Here is a 25,147-nt window from a genome sequence, read left to right on the forward strand (position 1 = left end):
GTAACATGTCGGTCTTGTCAGAGAGTGGGATTCCTGGAAATTGTTGCATGGAACACTACCATCTCAAACATCTCCCATCCCATTGCCAGCCCCCCCTCCCCCCCCCCCCCCATCCCCAGTCTCCCATTCCGCACAACTTTTGAGTGAAGAAGATCTCTGATATAACTTTCTTACATTCAATCTTGAATCTGTGGCTTATCATTCTTTACCTCAAAGCTCATGGAAGTCTGTTCCTACCTAATTTTTCATCATTTTAATTGTATTATATTTACCAGTCGTCTACATTGTTATAATAAAAGACCCAATACTTTAAATTTTGTTTTCCATTTATGTATTTCCTCATACCAGATAGTCAATCTGTGTTGTACCTTTTCGAAAGCCTCAATATCCTTCCTATATGCTTACTGTGGTCTTAAGATTTTTCATTGGCTCACTATGACCTCTTGGTATTTTTGCTCGTTCTGGGTGAGTGCTTAACACTCAATTTGGCTCTGTTTCGTTCCTTAGCTTTGGAGTCGCCAGATATCGTTAAGATACCGCCACAAGTTTCAAGTTCAAGTTCAAAGCAATAAATCCATACACCAATTAGTAAGTTCAAACAAGACACGTTTATTATATTACAGTAATCTACTAATCATGCATATAAAACTATAAGACTAGGCTAATCCTACCACTAATAGGCCAAATACTTATCTGGATAAGGGGACTGCCGGATCAGGGAACAACGGCCTCTAGCTTTGTCCTGGGTCCGCAGGCTTCCAGTAGTTATGGACTAAAGCGGGTCAGGAGTGTCTACTCTCGTAGCGTGCGTTGTGACAGTTACTTGTTGGCGGCTTCTGTCCAGGCCTCTCCTCCTCAAGGTTCTTCTGCTGCAACGGTGTTCTGCTGGGAGGGCTGGCTGGTCAAGGAGAGGCTGGCAGAGAGAGAGAGCTGGGGTCGCGGTCTCTGTCTTATACTCCTCTCAGGGTCTTGCGCCCACCTGGGCAGACCCTCTATACTCTCGCAATCGATTGGGTCTCTTCCCAATTGATTGATTTGAATTCCCCAATAACGGGGCAGTACCTCGATCACTGGGGCGGTTCTTGGGACTTATTGTTTTGGACTTCTTTGGCGCCAAAAGGTCTGGCCTTCTATTTACCAAGTAGTACTACACTCCTGTATGCTTCACCCGATGCCTGTATCTATGTATTTACATTGTGTATTTTATGTTTGCCCTATTATGTATTTTCTTTCCATGTATGGAATGATCTGTCTGAGCTTCACTCAGAATAATACTTTTCACTCTACCTCAGTACACGTGACGATAAACAAATCCAATATTCAATACAACTTATTCTTGGCCTATAACCAAATGATATACATGGTGAATCGAAGTGCTCCAGAATTGAATCCCGAGGGATATAACTATCCAATTCTAACCCAAGATCTTCTACTCTCCATTTTCTCCCTTCTAAAGAAATGCTTTCTCTCATTTGCCATTCTCCCTGCAACTCCACATCCCTTAAATTCCATGAGTAATTTCCTGAATGGGACGATGTTAAATACCTTCCTGATCTCACAACATTCATTGTATTTTCCCTAGATAGGTGGTCATTACATCCTTAAAAAGAGAGTTTGCCATCCAAGATGTTAAACAAATTAGCTGGTAATTAGCCAGATTAACAATGTTTCCTCTTAAAAATCGAGTACTCCATTAGCTCCTTTCCAGTGCTCTGGTACTCAATTTTCTCCCAAAACTATTTCAAGATCATAGCAGGTATCTGATCGGGCTTTGGCACTTGGTTATCCCTTAGTTAACATTTAAGGTTTTAATTTTATCTGGCATAATATTGCTCATTTCTCAATAGTGGGATATTGTTGATGCATAGGACTGCCAACCTTTCCTACATAACAGTCACAGCAGCTAACATTGTGTAGTATTCAGAAGTAGTCGCAGGGCCATAAGCTTAAGTGCGACTGCTCCATGAGTGGGCCAGCTGCCCACTGTTTGAACAGAGTAGATAGGAGAAACTGTTCCTCTTGGAGGAAGGATCAAGAACAAGAGGACACAAATATAAGGTAATTGGCAAAATAAGCAATAGTGACATGAGGAAAAGGTTTTCACGCACATGGTTCAGATCTGGAATGCACCGTTTCCAAATGTGGTGGAGGCAGGTGCAATTGAAGCTTTTGAACGGTAACATTAGATCATTATCTTAAAAGGAAAAACTGAAGAGCTGAGGGGAAAAGGCAGGGGAGTGGCACCTTCAGAGAGCCAACACAGATATGATGGGCTGAATAGATTCCTGCTGTGTTGTAACTAGTCTATGATTTGGTATAATCACACCTAACAGTATCACACCACCCTCTTAGAATTCAAGGAACATTATGGAGGGGACCAACAATCCTAGATTCCCCTTCTCAATAACAAACTTTCCTGAAAACTCTTAACTGTTCTTCCAACCTCAACTCCAAAAATATTGCAAAGAAATTATGGACATTTTTGCCTCCAAAGGGAAGACCATCCATGTGGCTTCAGCTACTACCTCCTTCTGACCTCACGTCCTTCTCCAGGTTCTCACACACCATCCTGATCATTTATACATCTGTAGCTTCTTTTTTACCAGCCCAATTCTTCTTCCAAATTCATCTTTTTCAATGAGAACCATCACCTGCTCTCTCAAGCCTCCCCCGTCCAATTTGTGATCTAGGTATGTCTCTTAATCCTATGTTCATTAATATTATAAAGTGGTCCCTCTGGTCAGGTATCAACCCTACCTATTCAAAACTGCTATCATCTCATACTCTTCAAAGGGCAGCTTGGTGACGCAGTGGTTATCACAGCTGCCTCACGGCGCTGAGGACCCAGGTTTGATCCTGACCCACTGTCCGTGAGAAGTTTGCACATTCTCCCTGTGATTATGTGGGTCTCACCCACACAACCCAAAGGTATGCACGCTAAGTGGATTGGGCACACTAAAATTGTCCCATTTTAAAAAATGTATTTTATTACCAACTTGTATAAAAGCACTTTACAGCAAGTAAACACCTCTGGAAACATACTTCCCAACAATTAACTGTACAGATTTTCCCCCTTTTCACCGCCCACCTCTCCCTATCAAACCCCCCCCCGCGACGAATAGCTCCTCAAACGCGGTCACAAACATCTCCCACCTTTTCTCAAACTCCCTCGCTGAGCCCCTTAACTCATACTTTATCTTCTCTAACCGCAGGAAGTCATACAGGTCACCCAGCCATGCTGCTACCCCCAGTGACGATGCCGACTGCTACTCCAGCAAAATTCGTCACTGTGCAATCAGAGAGGCGAAGGCCACGACATCGGCCTTCCTCCTCTCCATGAGCTCCGGCTTCTCTGAAACCCCAAATATCTCCACCAAAGGGTCCGGGTCCACTCCCTCCTCCACTATCCTGGCTAAGACCGCGAACACTCCCGCCTAGAATCTTCCCAATTTTTCACAACCCCAAAACATGTGCACATGATTCGCTGGCCCCCGCCCACACCTCTCACACTCATCTGCTACCCCCTGAAAGAACCCATTCATTCTCACCCGAGTCATATGCACGCTGTGCACCATCTTAAACTGTATCAGGCTCATTCTTGCACAAGAGGTGGTCCTGTTTACCCTCAGTGGTGCCTCACTCCATAGCCCCCAATTGATCTCCATTCCCAACTCCACTTCCCATTTCTCCTTGATCTTCAACACCCGCTTGCCTCCCTGCTCCCCCAGCCACTTATATATATCCCCAATTTTTCCCTCCCCTTCCACATCCGGAAGCAGCAATCGCTCCAGGAGGGTGTACCCCCGCAACCTAGGGAACCCCCTCCAGACCTTTCATGCAAAGTCCCTAAACTGCAGATACCTGAACTCACTCCCCCTCGGCAGCTCTACCCTCTCATTTAGCTCCTCCTGACTGGCGAACTCTTCCTCCAAATACAAATCGCTCACCTTGACCAGTCCCACTTCCCTCCACTTCCTATATACACACTCCATCCCCCCCGGCTCAAACCCATGATTCTCGCACAGTGGCGCTAGCACCGACATCCCTTCAATCCTAAAATGCCTCCTCAGCTGATTCCATATCTTCACCGTGGACTGCACTACTGGGCTCCCTGAATACCTACTTGGAGCCATTGGCATTGCTGCCGTCACCATAGCCCTCAAACTAGACCCCTTACAAGATTCCTCCTCCATCCTAACCCACTCTACCCCTTTTCCTTCCCACCACCGCCGCACCTTGTCCACATTCGCTGCTCAATAGTAATGAAGCAAGTTCGGCAATGCCAACCCCCCCTGCTGCCTCTGCCAGTGTAGCAGGGCCCGCCCCACCCTCAGCACCTTCCCCGCCCATACAAAGTCCGGGATGATCATGTCCACTTTCTGAAAAAAGGCCTTTAGTATAAAGATTGGGAGAGCCTGAAAGATAAAAAAAGAACCTCAGCAGAATATTCATTTTCACCACTTGGACCCTCCCCGCCAACATTAAGTGTAGTGTATCCTACCTTTTAAGATCCTCCCTGGCCTCCTCCACCAGCTTTGTTAAGTTTCACTTATGGAGCCCCGTTCATTCCCTCACTACCTGAATCCCCAAATACCTAAACCTATCCCTCGCTACCGTAAATAGCATCCCCCCTAAATTAGCCTGCTGTGCCAGCTAATTTACCGGGAATATCTCGCTTTTCCCTACATTCAGTTTGTATCCAGAGAACCCTCCAAACCTCCCAACAGGCCCATCATCCTTCCCATACTCTCCAATGGATCCAAAACATATAGCAAGAGGTCATTGGCATAGAGCGACACCCGATGCTCCATCTGTCTCCTCATTATCCCCTGCCACTCTGCCAACCCCCTGAGAGCCATCGCCAATGGCTCTATGGTCAGCGCAAACAGCAGCGATGACAGCGGGTACCCCTGCCTCATACCCCTGTGTAAATCAAAGCTTTGTGAGCTCATATCATTCGTCCTCACCCTCGCTCCTGGCGCTACATACAGCAACCGCACCCATGCCATAAATCTCAGCCCAAACCCAAAACTTCGAACAAGTACTGCCACTTCACCCAATCAATTGCCTTCTCCACATCCATAGACACCACCATCTCCGGTACTAGAGCCCCCGACGGATTCATCACCGCTTTCATGAGCCGACTTATATTACTCCTGAGCTGCCTGCCCTTCACGAAGCCTGTTTGATCCTCTGCAACCACCCCCGGGACACTAGGGGCTTTTCACAGTATCTTCATTGAAGCCTACTCGTGACAATAAGTGATTTTCATTTCATTCAGTCCTCCATCCTCCCGCCAACAACTTAACCAATACTTTCACATCCGTCTTCAATCGTGATATGGGTATAAACGACCCACATTCCACTGGATCCTTCCCTTTTCTGGGGATTAGTGTGATTACTGCCTGTGTCATTGTCTCCAGCAACTCCCCCTTCTCCAGTGCTTCATTAAACGCCCCGAACAGATGTAGTGCCATGTTCGCCACAAATTCCTTATAAAATTCTGCTGGGTACCCATCCGGCCCAGGGGCCTTCCCCAACTTCATACCCCTGATACTATCCAGCACCTCCCTCAGCACCTCCAGGAGTTCCTCTAATGCCTGCCTCTTTGCTTCCTCCACCTGGGGAAATTCCAGCTCGTCCAGAAACCGCCCCATACTAAAATTGTCCCTTCATTGGAAAGAAAAGAATTAAGTACCTTAAATTTATTTTTTATTAATCTCATACTCTTCAAAAGGCATATTCAAGCCATTTTGTTACAACAACATCCAAATACAATTTCCACTCCCAACGTCCTTCAGTGTGTTGCCACCTCCTGACTTTGTTTCATTTCACCCCCAAGTCCCTGTTTGAAACAACTTTTTTTCTGCCCTACTGTCAGGACCAAGGTTGATCAAAAACATATGATATCCTGAATAGCAGAAGATTCGTCCCTATTCATAAAAGTATTGAAGTTGACTTGTGAATTGTTGTTTTGTTTTCATTCATGCAGAGTTCAGATTGCATCACAAAGGAATAATCAATTCAGACTAAGTAATGACCAATCTGCGCTTTGGTGTTAATCATATGCAATTCTTTTAATAATACATTTTATAGGATGTGGACATTGTTGACTCGGCCAGCATTTATTATCCATCCCCAATTGCCCTTCAGAAGGTGGTGATGAGCTGCCTTCTTGAACCGCTGCAGTTCCTGAGGTATAGATAGGCTTACAATGCTGTTAGGGAGGGAATTCCAGCATTTTGAACCAGCCACAGTGAAGGAACGGCAATATATTTCCAGGTCAGGCTTTGAGCGACTTGGAGGGGGTCAGGTGGTCGTGTTCCCAGGTATTTACTGCTCGTCCTTCTAGCTAGTAGTGGTCGTGGGTTTGGAATGTGCTGCTTAAGGAACCTCGGTGAGTTCCTGCAGCGCACCTTATAGATTGTACACATGATTGCCATTGTTCATTGGTGGTGGAGGGACTGAATGTTTATGGAAGGAGTAGCAATCAAGCGGGCTGCTTTGTCCTGGATGGTTGGGTCGAGCTTCGAGTGTTGTTGGAGCTGCACTCAACCAGGAAAGTGGAGAGTATTCCATTACACTCCCGATTTGTGCTTTGTAGATGGTGGACAGTTTTGGGGGAATCAGGAGGATTCCTGATTCTTGACACAGAATTCCTAGCCTTTGACCTGCTATGGGAGCCGCAGTATTTATATGGCTGATCCAGTTCAGTTCTGGTCAATGGTAACCCCCCCACTGGTAATAGTTATCACTTGATTAACTTGTAGTCAGTCTCAAACTCTAACTCACATGTTAACTAAAAGGAGCACATTGGCCATTCATGTCAACCCAACAGCCAGTGACAAAATAGCTCACAGCAGTCACACACAAACCTAACATAAAATAGATGAAAGAAGCACATTCAATGAAATAGTTCCAAAACTATGATATAATTTCTGGTTCAATTGAGGTCAATAGTGTCAGCTAAATCAATTTGAAATCTGAACAATATTGATTTTGCCAATTATTAATTCTACTTTATTTTCATTCTATAGTAGTTTTACATTTACCTACATTTCCTGAGGAGGAGAAAAATGCTTTAAATCTGAAATATAAACAGAAAATGCTAGATAAACTCAGCAGGTTCGCTAACAGCTGTGGCGAGAGATACATTTAACATTTCGAGTCTGACATGACTTCTTCAGAGCTGAAGAGGGGTAGAAGCTCTGCGGAAGGGCCAAAGGGACTCGAAACGGGCAACTCTGTTTCTCTTCACAAATGCTGCCAGACCCGCCGAGTTTATCCATCATCTTACTTTTATTGCAACCAATAGACACAGACCTGCTTAAAATGACATGAAATGTTTTTCACCTCTTTTGCTTAAGGGGGTGTATCTTTTGGAAGTATAGCCTTTTGCCTGCACTGGGACTCCGGCCGAGGCTGATGTTGATTGACGTTTCTGGTATCTGTGCAACGTGATGAGGTATCTCTTTGCTGCCTGGCTGCAAAGTTCCTGGAAGGTGTCCCATCCTGGCGGGAGAGCAAAGATTGCTCATTACTAATAACATGCTAACAAGAAGGTCATATTTGATCAAATCATTCAACGCATGAAAGAGCTACCTTGAATGTGCAATCCATTCAAAACGATACAGAATGTAACAATAAAATGCAATAGAAGATGCTGGAAATAAGCCTCAGGTTATAAGTTATGTGGAAAGATGCACGCGCATAACCCGCTTTCTCCTGGCTCACAGAGCTGCTGCGGCGCTTTTCCTGCATTTTATCTGAGGGGATGTAACTCCGCTGCTAAAAATTGTTAATGTCGAAGATGTATTATGTTTGTATTAAAAATGTGATCTTCGGAAATGGAATCGGTGAAAATGAAGTCTTTATTTTGCTGGTGAGGAGAATTTTAGTCTGCGCGGTTATTATCCAACACGAAATCCAGAAGGGGCTTAAAGTTGGTCTTTAAAAAACACTTCGAAGTCCACCTTTCACAGGCAAAAAGGGATTTTTGTTTCGTAGAATGCAACTTCTGGTAAATGAATTTAAGGAGCATTCGAACTTGGTACAGTACATGGAAAGGGCGGCGCCGTGTTGATCGTGTCAACCGGACATTTAGCTACCTTAACGGCGCCCTATATATTCCAAGTTGTCCTTTCCCGATCCGAAGCATGAGGGCAGAAAATACGGACTTAGTGATGCCAGAACCACACTTTAGCCCTTGTATCTTCACAGAGAAAACTCACAGGAAGGTTCTCTGCTCAGTGGAATCGTGGGAATGAGTTAGTCTTGTATAGGAATGGGCAGAGACATCGAGCAGCAATACTTCAAGATCACCTCCAACAGGGACAAAAACAAGATAAAACTCACCAGAAGCTAACGCTTCAGCAGTTGCCATGTGCATGAGAGAATCAAATGGAGCCTGCCACTGAAATGATTTTAAAAGCATCCTGTCGATCTCCTCTGATAAATCAGTCTCCGTCAGTTTTAGTCCAGGTTTGTTGCACTCGTGGCAAACGTTGTGATAGCCCATGGCATTGCCAAGCGCTCCCAGGACCATGGCAGCTTGGTACCTCTCCATTGTACCGGCTGCCAGCACCTCAATCGCCCAGTCAGACATCCCACCCCGACTGTTGTGAATCCACTGCGAGGTCTAGATGTACAGTCTGGGCTTCTGGAGTCCCGCCCCACTACCTACCCATTGGCCCTTTACAAACGTCCTATCTGAAACAAGTTTCGTTAGCAGCGTGTTGAAAAAGTCCTGGTCACTTCAATCAAAGTGCCGTTTTGTTAGCTACAGTGTTTTCAAATAGAGTCAATTACAGTTTCAATTTTGTTCAAATCGCAATCCGACTTCTAAAACTGAAGGATTTAACTGAAACAGTAATTACGGCGGCCAATTCAAACTACTCATCTATAATTGTGTGTGAGCGGGAAATCGATCAGTTCAGCGTGAATTTTAGTCTGGATGCGGGAGAGTATCTTTTACAGCCTGATGATTTTGTTTGCCACTTAAACGAGTTCTGAAACTCTCAAATCGATTCCCAGAAGACGCAAGTTCATAAAAACGAATCAACAGGCACATATTGCAAAGAGACTGTATTAGTAAGTTACACACACATATATATATATAAATATATATATTTCAAATGATTAATACGCTGTTGTAAAGTTGGAAATAAGTAAAAATGTAAAGTATTGTAAAGCATTTGAGCAGGGTTAATTGATGGGAATTCTGGTTAAAGGTGCGTGATGTGACACTTATCTATCTATAAAATCGTGATCGTTAGATTGTTAGCAATTGTGTGTTTGAACTTGGCTTTCTAAATCCAACTCCCAATAAAGGACCCCCGTCTGTTCTTTGCTTTGTCGCCGTTGTAATCTTCTATTTAATAATTGCAAAATTAATTCTGTTTTAGTTAGGATTTAACAAGAATTAGATTGTTAGGATGAGTTGCAATATTTGCGGATCTATCTGCAGTGACATCCTGTTGTTCGTATGCTGGTGGTGAATGAAGTCGTTCTATATTACAGCCTTGTAATTTTTTTTTGATAGCCAGATGCCTCAATATATTGAAATAACGATCGCCCTCAGATTCAAATCGAACATTCACACCGTAAACTCGAGAAGGGCAAATTTAAAGGGCCACTGGGAGGGTTTGATTTCACATTCAGTATTTCATTTCCATTTTGGAAAGTTATAGATTCGGGTGAAATAAGCAAGTACATGACCACAGCAACATGTTGCTTACCTTACAGACTCCACCGAGTGTGTGGTTAGCAAACGATTTACAATGTCATCTTCGGGTAGGGGAATGCCACAAAGACTCGACTGCTTATCTAAATGCATACATACTAGGAATCTTTCTAAACTACAATATATTGTTACCAGCCTGTCTTTTTCACACTCCAAATGTCACACACCAGAGACCACAGATGCAAAACACCCCGGCAAAGGGAACAGAAAATCGTGGAGCCTGAAGTCCTCAAACACTTCCCAATCAACAAAATCTCCGCACCAAACAGTAACTAAACGTTGCTTTAAGGCTGTTTACTTAACACTTACACAGGCTGTGTATTACATGGTTTGATGCCCACTTGACTTAAGTCCTCACAAGCGATGTCGCCGTGTCAGTAAAGATCCGTTCCACAATACAACTCATACCTTAAATCTCTGGCACCTTATTTGAGTCTTCAGATTTAGCAGTTTTCCCCGCTTGTTGCAAAAACAAACCCCTTAAAAGCCGTTTTCTTGTGAGCTGTGAGCGAAAGATATCCTTACGGTCTCTCAGCTTTCATCCGAAGTGTGGCCAAACGTCTATACATAAAGGTGTGTACTTTGTTGAAAGTATGGCTGCAGCTGAAATTTGGAGATCGGATCACAAAGTCCATTTCTGTATTGGCAATGTAATCACGACTTATGTTTTCACTTTTTACCCTTGCTGGAGTGTAAAACGAATAGCCCGAAGAACTCCTGCACAGTGAATAATGCTGCTAAATTCGGGGAATGAAGACGCAATCTACAAAATGTAATTCAGAACGTTGGGAAACGTACACACACACATATATTACTGAATCAATAGCTTAGTAACAGTTGATTCAAATAATATGCTGAGTACCTTTTATTGGGCCGTTTCAATATTGTCTAAACAAGCAGGGATGATTTCAGCAATTTTACTACGATGTAGGTTCTGGTTATATTTGTCTCATCAAATCATGTAACTTTACATTTGCTAGAAAATGCGTCTCCTTGGCGGAAAGATGAGCGGTGACAAAGAATGTTGACATTTGACATCAGAGTGTAATTCATTTAACCGATTATGACTCCCGAAAGTTTTGTAAATTTGGCTTTGAGCAGCGAGGACATCTTTTTATCAAAACGTTGTATGTAGCGAAATGCGGATTAATCTTTGTATATATTGATATTATTTGACGTGCTAAGCACATGAGCATTTCCTACTAAGATGTAGATATAAAGCATTCTGGGACAGACCGAGGACGTGAAAGATGCAATATAAATGCAAGTTATTCCTTTGCCTAAAATTATTTATTGGGAGGCAACGGTTTACAAAATGTATTCCAGTCTCACCCAACAGGAGAATTTCGTAATATTTATGCGCGATTCCACCATCGTTACTAAAGCCGACCAGTTGCTTTGCCATGGATGAAATCTCCATAATGACATTTCCATAGTTACAACAGGCCATTTATCCCGCAGAGTAGGTTTGATCAGTGTAGTTTGAACATTCACAGAGCCACACTGCATGTGGATAGGACACACTCGTCAAAACAAAACCTATTTGCGCAACTAATGTTTTGGAAAGAATAGGTTTATAATACAAATTATACTCCAGTTGAATTTGATTTTCATTGAAGCGATTACTTAAATAGCATTCAACCTCTTGGCCAACGACCTCGCTGAATCTGACTTCAATGTAATTCTTAAACTGCAAGTCAAGACACTACGTTTTCACCGGCTAAATCATTACACCTTGAGTCAGAGAGGGATTGCAAACACTATAATAATATAACTGTTCTGAAGAAACGTGAATTGTCTCTTTCTCCACAGATATTGTTCGACCTGCTAAGTTTTTCCAGCACTTATGTTTATATTTCAGATTTCCAGCATCTGCAGTATTTTGTTTTATTACCATAATGTATAACAATACGGTATACAGAAATATTCCCATCGTTACCGGGTAAAGCTGTCTAATCTTGAAGGTTTATTTCAGCCATGAAGTTGCAAGAGCAAAAGGAAGATAAGGGATCTTGGCTCCAGTTGGATATTTTTCTGCATGTTTAGTTAAAAAAAAACTTGGTAGCCAGTACTTAACCCAAAAGGTCATATTTTCCTCCAGCCATTCCATTGAATATAATCCTGATTAGTCACATGGCATTTTCTCACTCAAAAAAGAGATGACCGGTGCATCATTAAAATGATTGGAGGGGTAGTGGTAGCTCTACAACGTAGAAGGAAATATGAAGTAGAACTGTGCATTTTGTAAAATAAAGGAAAGGAAGACTTGCACTCATGAGCATCTTTCACTACCAGAGGCCTTTAGAGCCAGATACGCCATAGACCTCTGAAGTGTAGTTACTGTTGTAATGTAGGAAATGCAGCAATCAATTTGCAAATAGGAAGCTCCCACAAGTAGTAATGTGACAATGACCAGATTACAGTAAGAAGTCTTACAACACCAGGTTAAAGTCCAACATGTTTGTTTCAAACACTAGCTTTCGGAGCACTGCTCCTCCCACACCTGTGCTCACCCCAGTGCAACGCCGGCATCTCCATATCATAATGACTTGCGATGTTGATTGAGGTATAAATATTGGCCAGGAGGATTGAAGTATAAATATTGGCCAGGAGAATCCCCTCAACCCGCCTCGAAAGATCTTATGTGTTCACCTGAAAGGATGGATGGGACTTCAGTTGAAGCTCTCATCCGAAACAAACATCTTAGCCAGTGTAGAACAGGCTTGATTTTTGTGTGAAAGTCTTGGAGTTGGGAATACTACTCGCCAACTGAGCGACGGCTGAAACTGTGACAGGACATGCAGGGAATAGGAGCATAGTTAAACCCGCCAAACGAGAATGCATTTTTAAAAAACTCGGAGATACCCATATAAGAATATTTTAAAATTTCTGCGCTGTGCCAGTCACCTGATGTTCTGCAAGTCCCTCCCTCTGACGCAGCGAGACTGTTAAGGGTTTTCCTTTTTGCGAGCGAGTTACAACCTGAAGCTGTGTGTATGGAGAGGTGGTGCATCATTCTCTATTGGTGTACGTTTTAAAAGTACTTCCCCCGAAAGCTCCTCCTCTTTTGGCCCTTCACCTCACGATCCACACAAAATAAAACGTTGAAAAATAAACTGTTCCCTCCCCCCCCAACATCCAAATGTGTTTGTGAGGGGATAATCTTGAAGCAGTTTTGTGGCGGCAGACGGTTTGCTGCAGAGGCAGAGCTGATGTTAACTGCTTGCTCTGTGTGTGTGTGAGAGAGAGAGGAAGGGTGGGAGGTCTAGGAGGAGTTGAGTTTGCCAGTGAAGTTTGGCTCATCCCCTCCCCTCGCTCCTTCCCCGCCCCGTGGCCGTGGCCGCAGTGACCGGGCTGCAGGCGGCGAGCGGCTCTAACTTTCCCCTCAGAGAGTCTCTCAGCCTCAGAGTGTGTGTGTGTGGGGAGGGGGAAGAGTGCGCTGCACTGCGCATGAGTGTCACCCACGGTGACTGCTAATTGTCCGTTTTTTTTTTCTTTTTATTTTTTAAAGAGGCCCGAGCGCTTGAAGATGGTGAGTGTTTCTCAAATGATCTTTCGCCAGTGTGACCGCGCCGGCCGCTCGCTGGAGGGAGGGAGGGAGCCAGTCCACACCATCCCTTATAGCGGCGGCGGCGGCCTTGGCCTGCTCCTCCGGTTCCGCCACACAAGCCGGGCCCGGCTACCGCCGCCTCATTTCCCCCCTCACTTCCACACTCCGCCGCCCTGTGAGGGAGGTTACCCCGAGTGACGGGCCCTCTCCCTGAGCGATGTTCACCGGCAAACCCCCGAGGCCTGGGCCGAGCAGCCGGAGGACAGCGGCGGGCGCCGTCGTCGTCACTCGAGGCCCGCTGCTTTCCGGGCCTACAGCAGACGGATGTGTGCTGGGGCTTCCCACCCAAACCCCCTCTCACGATTTATTTTTAACATGAAATGTGGACGAGTTTGTGCAGCGGTGACAGGGGGGGTCGGTTTCACCGGGTTGCCTTTCGCATTCTGTCTTGTATAAACTCTGCTGTCACCTTCCCGTGTAAAGTGCCGGGGGTTCTGTGCTTTTCAAACAAAATACCCTGTTCCTACCCCCCCCCGCCCCCCATTGCCTTTCTGCTCTAAACTGCGCCACTGTATGGGGGTTTCTTGTGTTCATATTTATTTGGTAAATAGAAATAGCAACTAATTTTCTAATGAGGCGCATACTTCGCCGTTAATGCCAACGCTCGCAATAGCCATTCGTTAATGTTAGTTTTTATTAATTTGCCTTTAGGTTTGGCAGTACTGCCCTGGGGAAGACTGCTTTTTAAGTTTACTAAAAGTTGAAAGGGATTGCTTTGGATACATTTTTATTTCTGTAACTCTAACACTACCTTGCTGCTATTCCATCATTTTTTCCTGGTCTGATTCATGAACCAGGACTTTATCATGCTTGAACATTGTTAATATTTTGTGGCAACCTGATTTTGGTGAACCTGAATGTTCAGTTTGCCAAGAAACCGTTTATGTTTGAGAACTGCTTTGCAAGTAGGGACAAATGTAATTCTGCAATAATTTGTGCTTCTGTACTTATACTATTTTTTACCAATATGGAGAAAAAAATGACTACCCGGAGTGAAAAACTAAGTTGTGTAATCGTGGATAGCACAAATGCTTCACAGCTCCAGGGTCCCAGGTTCGAATCCCGGCTTGGGTCACTGTCTATGTGGAGTCTGCACGTTCTCCGCATGGGTTTCCTCCCACAGTCCAAAGATGTGCAGGTTAGGTGAATTGGCCAGGTTAAATTGCCCTCAGGGTCCAAATTGCCCTTAGTGTTAGGTGGGATTACTGGGTTATGGGGATCGGGTGGAGGTATGGGCTTGGGTGGGGTGCTCTTTCCAAGAGTCGGTGCAGACTCGATGGGCCGAATGGCCGCCTCCTCCACTGTAAATTCTATGTTTCAGATCCAACCATTTTTGCACAGCTCTTGTGCCATTTCAAACAATATTAATTCTTTATAAGATTAGCATGATTTAAAGACTGAATATTGCTCTTTATCTTGTATAACAATGGGCACGTTATATATATATATTGGCTTTGGAATTGCTTAGTAATTACTGTTTCTATATGCTCCCACTTCAGTGATGATCGCCTAATCATTCAGTCCTTGTGTTAATGTCACAAAATATCAATAACATGGCATATGGTAATGGTTGGTGTCTATATTAATAGCTAAGTTAGTATGCTCTTGTGAAATGCATCTTAGGGTGTCGTTCTGATACTCATGATCCGCGCCCCATCTAACAGAAAATATCTGCTCCTTCCAAGTTGTCAAGGCTTCTTTGGCAGCTCATTTCAAACCCATAACCTTCCACTGAGAAGAGCTGGAACAGGTGCCGTGTGTAGAACCATCACTTCCAGTGTCCCCTCTCAGTTATACAGAATCCATGCTTGGATATATATTGCTCTTTCTCCCTGGGTCAAAATCCTGAAATTCCTCTGACCGTATTGTGGGAGCACCATCACTACAATAGTTGGAAAAGAAAGTCCACCGTTTCTCAAGGACAACTGTGGATTGGGCAATAAATGCCAGAAATGCCTGTGTCTTGAGGGTGAAAGATTATTAAAGTTGAATTGAAATTGATGAAAGGCAGGGGACAACATAACCTGCATAATACCACAAACGCCGTACAAGTTATATTATTGTGTTCTGATAATTTTGCTAAAATACACAAACAATTTTTACGCACACTTTATATTATTGTTATACATCATTAGTCTGCATGACACTGCATGTCTCCATTTCACTACATTGAACCGTTTTCTTTCGGTAGAAATTTGGTTAGAAATTCTAAAGTAGGTAATAAAACGAACAAATCTAATTGATTTCTCATCAGACTAGCTCATTTGACTTAGAAATTTGAAAGATTAGATATTACAAAAATATTTGTGGTTTGCTTTTGGATCACGTGCTAAGCTTGGTAAACTTAGGCATAATATTGCATTCTGTATGCAAGTAAGGAGTGTTTATTTTTAACAATGGTTTTTAACATTTCTCTTCCAAGGAAGGTCCATGATTTATCCTGGTCTAAGTTAGTTGATCTCCGCCAAGTTTCAATTTGGGGTTCTAGAATAGATTTGAGCTGCTGTGTTAGAGGGCAAAACGAACCAGGGTTCCCGCCCCTGAGCGTTGTTCAGGAAACTAGTCTGGAAATCCATGTGTGTGAACATTGGGTAAGGATATCTGGATTGGGATCAGATGTGGCCTCCAGTGTTTGAATAGTGCACTGAACACGCACTGTCGTATGAATAATGGCTATCTAGAGAAGTTATTAGAGACCACTGGAACTTGTGAATCTATCCAGCAGCAAGTAGTCAATGACTTGGAGAGGGAAATCATTTGTTAAGAAGCAAAAGAAAGTCCTTTTTTTTGCAAGATGTTGAGTTAACAAAATAACTGATGCTCACTTTATTGCCTTTTTATAATTCTTTATTTAGTGAAGAGTTATTGGATAACCAGGCAGCACATAGCACAGTGGTTAGCACAATTGCTTCACAGCTCCTCAGCTCCTAGGTTCGATTACCGACTTGGGTCACTATCTGTGTGGAGTTTGCACGATCTCCCCGTGTCTCCGTGGGTTTCCTCCGTGTGTTCCGTTTCCTCCCACAGTGCAAAGATGTGCAGGTTAGGTGGATTGGCCATGCCAAATTGCCTTTAGTGTCCAAAAAAGTTAGGTGAGGTTACTGGGTTATGGGGATAGGGTGACAGGGTGAGCTTAAGTAGGGTGCTCTTTCCAAGGGACGGTGCAGACTCGATGGGATGAATGGCCTCCTTCTGCACTGTAAATTCTATTATCTATGATCTAAGACAAACTTTGTTACTCTGTTTGTTTGTGCATTAAGATGAGTACCTTAAAATGAATTTTTAAAAATAATTTTAAATCCCATTAACCATCTTTGGGTTGCAAAACTATTTTGAAAGCTTAATTTTGCATTTAAATGCAGAACATTTAGATGCATATTGCAAAGTGTTATACTTCTGAATGCTTTTCAGTAATATTTTACTTTCAATGAGAACATGCAGAAACAGGAATTGCATTGATTCTGTGATGTCTTCCTACCAGAAATCATGTTTCTCAACATAGTTGTACAGCTATGATATTACTGTGCTCCATAGTTTTTGTGTCTTTGGTAAGGAAATGGTTTTATTGTGATCTTTTGCACAGATTGTATAAATCTTCCTTTGTGCAGATTTCAAAATGTCTACATCTTAATAATTGACTCCATTAAAAACGCAGAGAATTCAAGTGAACCGTGCTATGTCCTACTACCATCTGGAGCATAACATTTTGAATAGAAAATTCTGATCTATGGATAAAAGATTTGCCAATTTTGTGTAAAGTTTAGCATGGTGACTACAATTTACTTTGAAGACTATTTACAATTGATACCAAATATTTTTTCTGGTCTTTTATAAGACCTTAAAAAATGTAAGAAGTTTTAAGATTCAGCTTTAACTTAACCTGTGTAACTAGTGTCTGAATCAATTTAAACAATTGCAGTTATTTCTGTAGTTTATTATTTCTTCAGCATATAACACTTGATAAACACTTTAATTAATAAGTTGTAAAATTTTGAAAACTATATATGAATTCTGTACCTCACATGACATTGAATCCATTTTCCAGACACACAGGATCTTGGGTTTCAGTCCAGAAATACATGCTGTAATGTCATTGGGATGTGCCAGATCGATCCTGTTTTTGGCACCAGGAAGCTATTTTTAGTTTCTAAGAGGGAGGACAAAAACATATTTGGTGATGTCTGTAACAAAATATTAGCACAATGTTCATTTTGAAGGGGGGGGGGGGGGGGGGGGGGTGTACCCATGGCTTTTTTTGGTAACTTACACAAGCATTAAAAGATAAGTATATGTTTGATTTGGCTGTGCTGGAGTAGAGTTGGGCTACATTTCGTGTTCAGGATTTTAGTTTTATTAATGTTTCAGATCACATAGGCCTTATTTTTTTATTCATTCGAGTGATGTGGGCTTCACTGGCTAGGCCAGCATTCATTGCACATCCTGAATTGTCCTCGAGAAGTTGGTGGTGAGCTGCCTTCTTGAACCGCTGCAGCACATGTACAAAATATTCAAAAAACTTCAAATTTTTAGTGAAAATATTTTTTCCATCTGCACACAAAAAAAATTTCTGCTAAATAGTTATTGCTCGCATCCTGATAAATATGTTACTGAACAAAAATGTGGCTTTTCTGCTTTACTCTGCTGCTACATGGGGTAGAATCTTTCTTAACCTAATCCCATTTGTCTTTTAATTTGAGTTTTTCTATTACTTGCAATTTCCGTGCTCTGTACTGAGACTGTAATTTGTGGTTTATTTCTATTCCACTATCTAGTGTGCCCCTGTAGATTTTGTTGCTGTGTTCTGTCCCTGTTTCTCGCCCCGCTCTCGGAGTCTTTTCACTCAGTTGGGCTAGGAATGATCTATTCCCGCTGCTTCTGGTCCTCAATTATCTCTGCTGATAGCTGTTTACTTCCGTGGTTCCTGCTTCACCCTCTATGATTTCAATCTTCCTTCAACTCCTCGAAGTGGTCTATCCAATTCCAGATCTGGCTCCATTTTGTGTTTTTCAGGGTCTCTTTCGCTCCTAAAATTAATTGCTCACGACTCTGGGATCACTTGGGCAATAAAGATAAACCACACTCTTGACTGCTTCTGTTAAACTTCTCTCCCCAGCCCCATCATCCTCCCATCTAACAAGAAGTGTGATGAGCTGTTAAATTTCTTTGTTACTCCGATAGAATCTATCTTTTCCTTAGCTGCTTCACTCCCTACTCTTGGCCATTAAGGCAAAACTGTCCCATGCTTCAGGAATGATATTGCAGGGTTCAGAAGTTCTCAGAGCTCCCATCTGTTCCTACAATATTCTCCATTTAAGATGAAAATCTGTCTTTATTTTCTCTCTCGTCTCATTTTAATGTGCTCTTTAAGCAGCTCCCAGAGCATTGGAAGCTGGTTTAGCCTAGTTGGCTGGACAGTTGGTTCGTGATGCAGAGTGAGGCCAACAGCACGGGTTCACTTGTGTCAGCTGACGTTATTAATGAAGGTCCACCTTCTTAACCTTGCCCCTCGCCTGAGGTGTGGTGGCCCTCGGGTTAAATCACCATCAGTCAGCTCTCCCCCTTGAAGGGAAAAGCAGCCTATGTCATCTGGGATTATGACAACTTTATTTTCCTTTACCTACCACAGGCCTCTCTTTGCATCTCTGAATCTTGGAGGACACCAACAATAACAACTTGCGTTTAGATAGTTCCTTAAAGTAAAAAAATGTCCAAAAGTACTTCACAGAAGCATTATAAAAGAAAGTGCAATGCCAAACCATATAAGGAGATACGTGACTAAAAGATTGATTTAAAGAGGAAGGTTTTAAGGTGCCTGATAAAGATGAGATAAAGAAGAGGTGTAGAGAGGGTGTTTCTGACTTTGAGCATGGCCACAATGGTGGAGCAATTAAAATTAGAGGCCAGAATTAGAGAAGTGCAGGCATCTGAGAGGGTTTTGGGGCTGGAGGAGATTTCAGAGATGTGGAAAGGCAAGGTTATGGTGCCATTTGAAAACAAGGATGAATATTTTAAAGTCAAAACATTAAATGTTCAATCCACTCCCCTACAACAATGTAGCATAAATTCTTTGCTTCATTGGGAGCTATTGTAGGTCAGCAAGTACAGGGACGATGGGGGAGCTTTTGCAAGTTACGACATGGACAACGGTGTCTTCGATGCCCCGAAGGTAGACTATGGGAGATCAGAGAGAAGTGCTTTGGAATAGTCTCGGCATGAATTAAGGTTTCAGCAACTTGACTGGTGAAGTCAGGCAATGCTATGGAGGTGGAAATCTCAAGTTATAATCCTTATCCTCCTTCCTTTTCTATATGCAGTCCAATGACAACATTACCAACAGTTAAAGAGTAAGCTTCCTTATGTGTGCTGATGATACCTAGCTCAACCTCTCCATCAACTCTTAAACTCACCACTGATTCTCTGACAGACTGCTTATTTTTTTTTTAATTTGGAGTCTCCAATTCTTTTTTTTTCCAATTAGAGGGCAATTTAGGTGGCCTGTTCACCTACCCTGCACTCTTTGGGTTGTGGGGATGCTACTCACGCAGATACAGGAGAATATGCAAATTCCACACAGACTGACCCGGGGCCGGGATTGAACCTGGATCCTCGGCGCCATGAGGTAGCGACACTGTGCTGCCCTTACAGACTGCTTATTTGATAGCTAGCCTTGCCATGAAATATTGGGAAGACGAGTTATCGTCTTCGGTCTCATCACTGACTATTTCACATCCTGCAACACATATTTCTATTCTATTTGCTGACCTACAATCGTTTCTGGTCTCCTAGTGCCTCAAGTTTAAAATGCTGATTCCCCCTAAGAGAGTACCTTGTATTGTAACTACCTCCAGTTCTAAAAGCTACCTTGGAAACCTTTCACATTGCTATCTGCCTGTTTTAATACCTCCTTTAAAACCACTTCTTATACAAACTTTCGGTCAGTGCATCCAAGATCTTTGGCTCTGTCCCTTTTTTAAAAAGCTTCGACTCTGTGATGTTTATCTTCATTAATGGTGTTAATAAATATAAGTTGTTTTTGCAATTTTTGGTTGACTGAAGTGCTGTCAAAGCAGCATATATTTTTGCAGAAGTGTAACATTTGCATTCATATGTAGACAACAGGTAGGTGTCATCATTTTTAATATCACTTTTAATTTTTTTCCCAATTAAGGGGCAATTTTAGCGTGGCCTATCCACCTATCCTGCACACCTTTGGGTTGTGGAGGTGAGATCCATGCAGAGACGGGGAGAATGTGCAAACTCAACACGGTCAATGACCCAGGGCTGGGATCGAACCCGGGTCCTTGGTGCCGTGAGGCTGCAGTTCTAACCACTGTGCCGCCCTTTCAGTCGGTCTTTTAAAGGAATGCTTCGATACTGCAGCAATAGATGTATCTACAGTATATATGTACAGACCTTATACAAATCATTGTGTCAGGGTACTATTTTCTATAATTCAAAATACATGTATCTATGTGTTTAGTGTATTATCCTAATGGACCTCTTTGGCATTTGAAGCAGAATTGCTGCAAATTTGTGTTGTGTAGGACCTGTGCACTTAATCTGGAGTAGTTGATATCTGCACCTCATTTTGCAAGTGGCTGGATTGAGCATTTGAGAGTTGCATGTTATAGCACAGGAGAAGACCATTTGGCCTATTGTGTTCATGCTGCCTGTCAAGAGTGGTTCAACTGGTCCCATTCCCCTTCCTTTACCTGTAGGACTGCAAATTTGTTAACTTCAGATAATTATCCAAATCCTTGTTGAAAACCAAGGCTGAATCTGCTTTCACCTCACATTCAGGCAATGTATTCCAGATCCTAATTATTTGCAGCACAAAATAAATTCCTCCTATTCACTCATGGCCTATCGCCATTTTCCAAATCACTCACAGTATAACATCTGATGCTATTAAGTTTTAATTTAACCTCTGTTCTTCCAGTTGACATAGATGAGATGAAAGAGGTGGGTTTTGCTGCATTATGGGAAATGCTCTATCCCATTATTTTTGATGTCTATATTTCGGATTTGTGATGTTTATATTTTGGTTTAGAAACAATGTAACCTCAAATTAACACTTTTAGAAATCTGTTTACTGTACTTTGCTTATTTACCCTGCTTGGCTGTTAGGTTGACAGTCGTCTGAATTGAAGATTTTCCTATATATCAGGGTTCCTCTGCGATCTCGTATCATTTGAAATGCTGAATTAGTTGACCCATAATCCCAACTTCTAATGGTGCAATATTTTGTTTAATAGTTTGACTTAAACCAAGGAAATCCAGGGCAGCACAGTGGCGCAGTAGGTTAGCCCTGCTGCCTCACGGCTCCGAAGCCCCAGGTTCGATCCCGGCTCTGGGGGGACTGGGACTATTTGGCGCCGCCCTTTTGGCGCCGATCAATTGGCGCCGACCTTTTGGCGCTCATCTGTTTTGGCGCTCATCTGTTTTGGCGCTGGCCTTTTGGGCGCTCATCTGTGGAATCAGTACAGAAATGTGGAATCAGTACAGGCGAACGATAGCTGGTGAGGACCGAACAAACAATCATGCTGAAGCAGCACACAGAAAGATATATGCAGAATTAGGAATGAACCATCCCGTTACATGGAAGTTCATCGATGGTATAAGGAAAATTCAAAAAGGGCGTGATGCTTACTACGAGCAGTTGATTGCCGGGAATGCTCCAAAGCAAAAACTATACATTAAGGCCGATGAGCGTATCTTAAACATTGCACAACAGTTTGATTCACGGGCACCACTTGAATATTTACGTGGTTTGGCCCACAACTATGAACTGCATTAAACTTTTATACTCATTTTACTTAATATTTGGTGTTAGAAATAAATGTCATGTTTTTATCCATTATTATTATTAACCTATTCAATACACAACAAAGGCGCCAAAACAGCTGGGCGCCAAAATAATGAGCGGCAAATCAATTTAGCGCCAAAATGGCGGTGTCAAATGATCGGTGCCAAAAGGGCGGCGCCAAAACGTACCCGACCCACTCTGGGTCACTGTCCCTGTGGAGTTTGCATATTCTCCTCGTGTTTGCGTGCGTTTCACCCCCACAACCCAAAGATGTGCAGGGTAGGTGGATTGGCCACGCTAAATTGCCCTTTAATTGGAAAAAATGAATTGGGTACTCTAAATTTTTTTTAAAAACAAGGAAACCCAATTATTAAAGTGAATTAATCTACAACGATTGAATTTCCACTGTTGCACTTTTATGGAAAGTTCAATCTACAAGTATGTTGGGAACCCTGTTCCCAACGTAGCATTGTTTTCCAAGCTATTAATGGTTATAATTTACATAACAATAGTTTCCAAATTTAGTGAAGAATAAGACAAAAAATGAGCCATACATGATACATCAGTTATGCAGGATTATTACAATGGGCACCTGTTGTTAAAAGGCTGATCTTTTAAAAAAATAAAATATTGGCTGGATCAGTTCATTTTGCAGTGGTATTTGCTATGTATCAGGGACTTGATTGTTTAAGTATCTTCATATTTGTGAAATTTGACCAAGTAATCAATGCATAAGCTAAGCACCAACAACTTGTTCCTTTATTCTATGCAGAACAAGCTGAAGTCCTCACAGAAGGATAAAGTGCGTCAGTTTATGGTCTTCACACAGTCCAGTGAGAAAACTGCAGTATGTTGTTTATCGCAGAATGACTGGAAATTAGATGTTGCTACAGACAATTTTTTTCAAAATCCAGAACTTTATGTTCGCGAAAGTCTGAAAGGTTCATTGGATAGAAAGAGATTAGAACAATTATACCATAGATACCGAGGTAAGTGCAGTTTTTGTATTTGTGAAGCATTCACTTTATTAAAGTGTGGGGCTTTTTTCAAAGCTTCTATCACCTGCTTTGATCTTTAACACTTTGCCTTTAGGATCTTTTTTGGAGATATTGAAATAAATGTCCTGGTCTTTGTAATATTTGAGTGCACTCCAAAAGGGTCATTATTTTGTCAAAGAAGGAACTAATTGGACTAGTTTTAGTACTCTAGTGCCTTGTACAATGGGCTGATTTCATTGAAGTTATGTATCATAAATTATACCTGCGATTCATGAGAAATCCATATAATTAAAAATAAGTAAGGCATATATTGCAAGGAAATACAAATTGTAAGGCAAATCAGCACATGCACAGTTCTAGTAACTGGCTGGAAAGGCTCTGATATGAAATACTGGTAGCCAAGGATTTGATCCTGTTTGCAGATGTATCAGCATGCAGACATCCATACTGTGAGCAGGGTTCCCAACATTTGATTTCCTAAGGTGTACAGTTAGATGGAGCTGTAAATATTACAGTTTGACTACTTTCTGCTAAATTGCCTCATGATATTAACCAATACAAATATATATGCTTGCACATATTGTTGGAAAGTGTGGGTCACAGTCTCCTATGTTGGGCAGGATTATACTTGAGGGAAAGCACTTTACAAATTATCTGTATCTAGACTTTCTTTAATTCTCAATTATATATTTTTTTGTATTGGTTTTTCTACCTTTGCCCCATTTCTTCACAAAACGGTGATGTGGTGGGTGAAAGAAGACTTCTGGTACCTCAAAAATGGTTATTCTTAATGTGGACCTGGATAGTAAATGTTGGCAAACTGTTCATCTGTGTGCACGGTCACAGATGTGCCCACTCCTGTATTCTCTGGAATCTACACATGTATTCCGTCAAGTGTAACTACTGGATAGCTATCAGGAGAAAGAGTCTTGATCATTTATGTTTCCCCCCCCTCACTCAAACCCTGAGGCCACTGAACCCAGTTGTAGTGTCCTCTTTGCTAACCTTGGTGCAATTGTTTGATGGATCAAACCTAGTGACTTGCACGATTTGTATGCTTGGGTCACAGTGCATTAACTCAAATGTTTAATTGGATGAGGAACCCTTTCCAGCTTCTTTGAGAATTAGAACAACAGCAATTTATATTTATACATCATCTTTAACATAATGAGATATCTCAAGACTATTCACAAGAACATTATATAACAAAGTACGACACTGAGCCACATAAGGAGATATTAGATCAGATGACCAAAGACTTGGTCAAAGTGGAAGGTTTGAAAGAGTGTCTTAAAGGAGAAAGGAATGAAATGTGGAGACGTCCAAATTTCGTCATTTTCTGCCCCACAATTCAAAGATGAAGTCAACTCGGGGTCGTGCATTTCTGCCATGAGTCTTCATGTGATTGAACAGGTTGCTTCTTGAACTACAGTCCTTTGAGCACATGGGTCAGAGTGTCCTACAAAGTAGTGGGATCCAGAGTGTAGGATTTGCTTCATTTTGCTGTTGCTCAGTGTCTTCATTAAGATAGTGACTCTAATCATGATATAGCTTGATGGACAAGTTGTCATCATTTTGAACGATTGGCCACTCTTGAGATTATTATCCATGGATGTTCTGACATTCCGAGTTGCAAAATTTAAGGTTTTCCTTCTTTGATCACGAAGATAGTGATCCAGTAGGGTGTGGTTCCCCAGCCAAGAGGGACTGGAACAACCTATTTTTAGGGCACATTTTCTAACCCTGTCCCATTGGGGATGAATAGAGGGTATCCAGCAGAGGACTGCTCAGTCACAGATACTGCTGCCCAAAGACACCTTGGCCCCAACGCAGGTATCCAACAATCTTCACCTGTCATCTTTGTGAAGAATCTTGACCAGCGACTCCCAGATTCATAGTGCTGTCCCTGCTGCCAATTCTCGAATGCCACAGCTTGACGTCTGAACCCTGTGCATGATTTAGTGTAACTGGGGACCTTGGAGTGCCATCAT

The 25,147-nt window shown here is 42.3% G+C and overlaps 2 protein-coding genes across 6 annotated transcripts in view; one reads left to right on the forward strand and one right to left on the reverse strand.

Annotated features, from left to right (window-relative positions):
* The window catches only part of LOC119975422, a 62,100-nt gene extending 49,294 nt beyond the window's left edge, over window positions 1-12,806 (reverse strand). For 2 of the 4 annotated variants that reach the window (XM_038815056.1, XM_038815054.1), the window contains exons 1-2: window positions 8,356-8,602; window positions 7,354-7,512 (exon numbers count right to left, since the gene is read on the reverse strand). In XM_038815056.1, the coding sequence (XP_038670984.1) occupies window positions 7,354-7,512; window positions 8,356-8,566 (370 nt within the window). In that variant the 5' untranslated portion in view covers window positions 8,567-8,602. Of the gene's footprint in view, window positions 1-7,353; window positions 7,513-8,355; window positions 8,603-12,649 lie in introns of those variants that run through there. The other 2 variants (XM_038815055.1, XM_038815057.1) reach the window with 2 other exon arrangements.
* Window positions 12,807-12,905: 99 nt separating this feature from the next.
* dcun1d1 (DCN1, defective in cullin neddylation 1, domain containing 1 (S. cerevisiae)) overlaps window positions 12,906-25,147 on the forward strand; it is a 93,021-nt gene continuing 80,779 nt past the window's right edge. The window contains exons 1-3 of one of the 2 annotated variants that reach the window (XM_038815058.1): window positions 12,906-13,274; window positions 21,292-21,314; window positions 22,931-23,147. In XM_038815058.1, the coding sequence (XP_038670986.1) occupies window positions 21,306-21,314; window positions 22,931-23,147 (226 nt within the window). In that variant the 5' untranslated portion in view covers window positions 12,906-13,274; window positions 21,292-21,305. The remainder of the gene's footprint in view (window positions 13,275-21,291; window positions 21,315-22,930; window positions 23,148-25,147) is intronic. The other variant, XM_038815059.1, reaches the window with a different exon arrangement.

This window comes from Scyliorhinus canicula, chromosome 13, assembly GCF_902713615.1.
Source record: "Scyliorhinus canicula chromosome 13, sScyCan1.1, whole genome shotgun sequence".
NCBI lineage: Eukaryota > Metazoa > Chordata > Chondrichthyes > Carcharhiniformes > Scyliorhinidae > Scyliorhinus > Scyliorhinus canicula.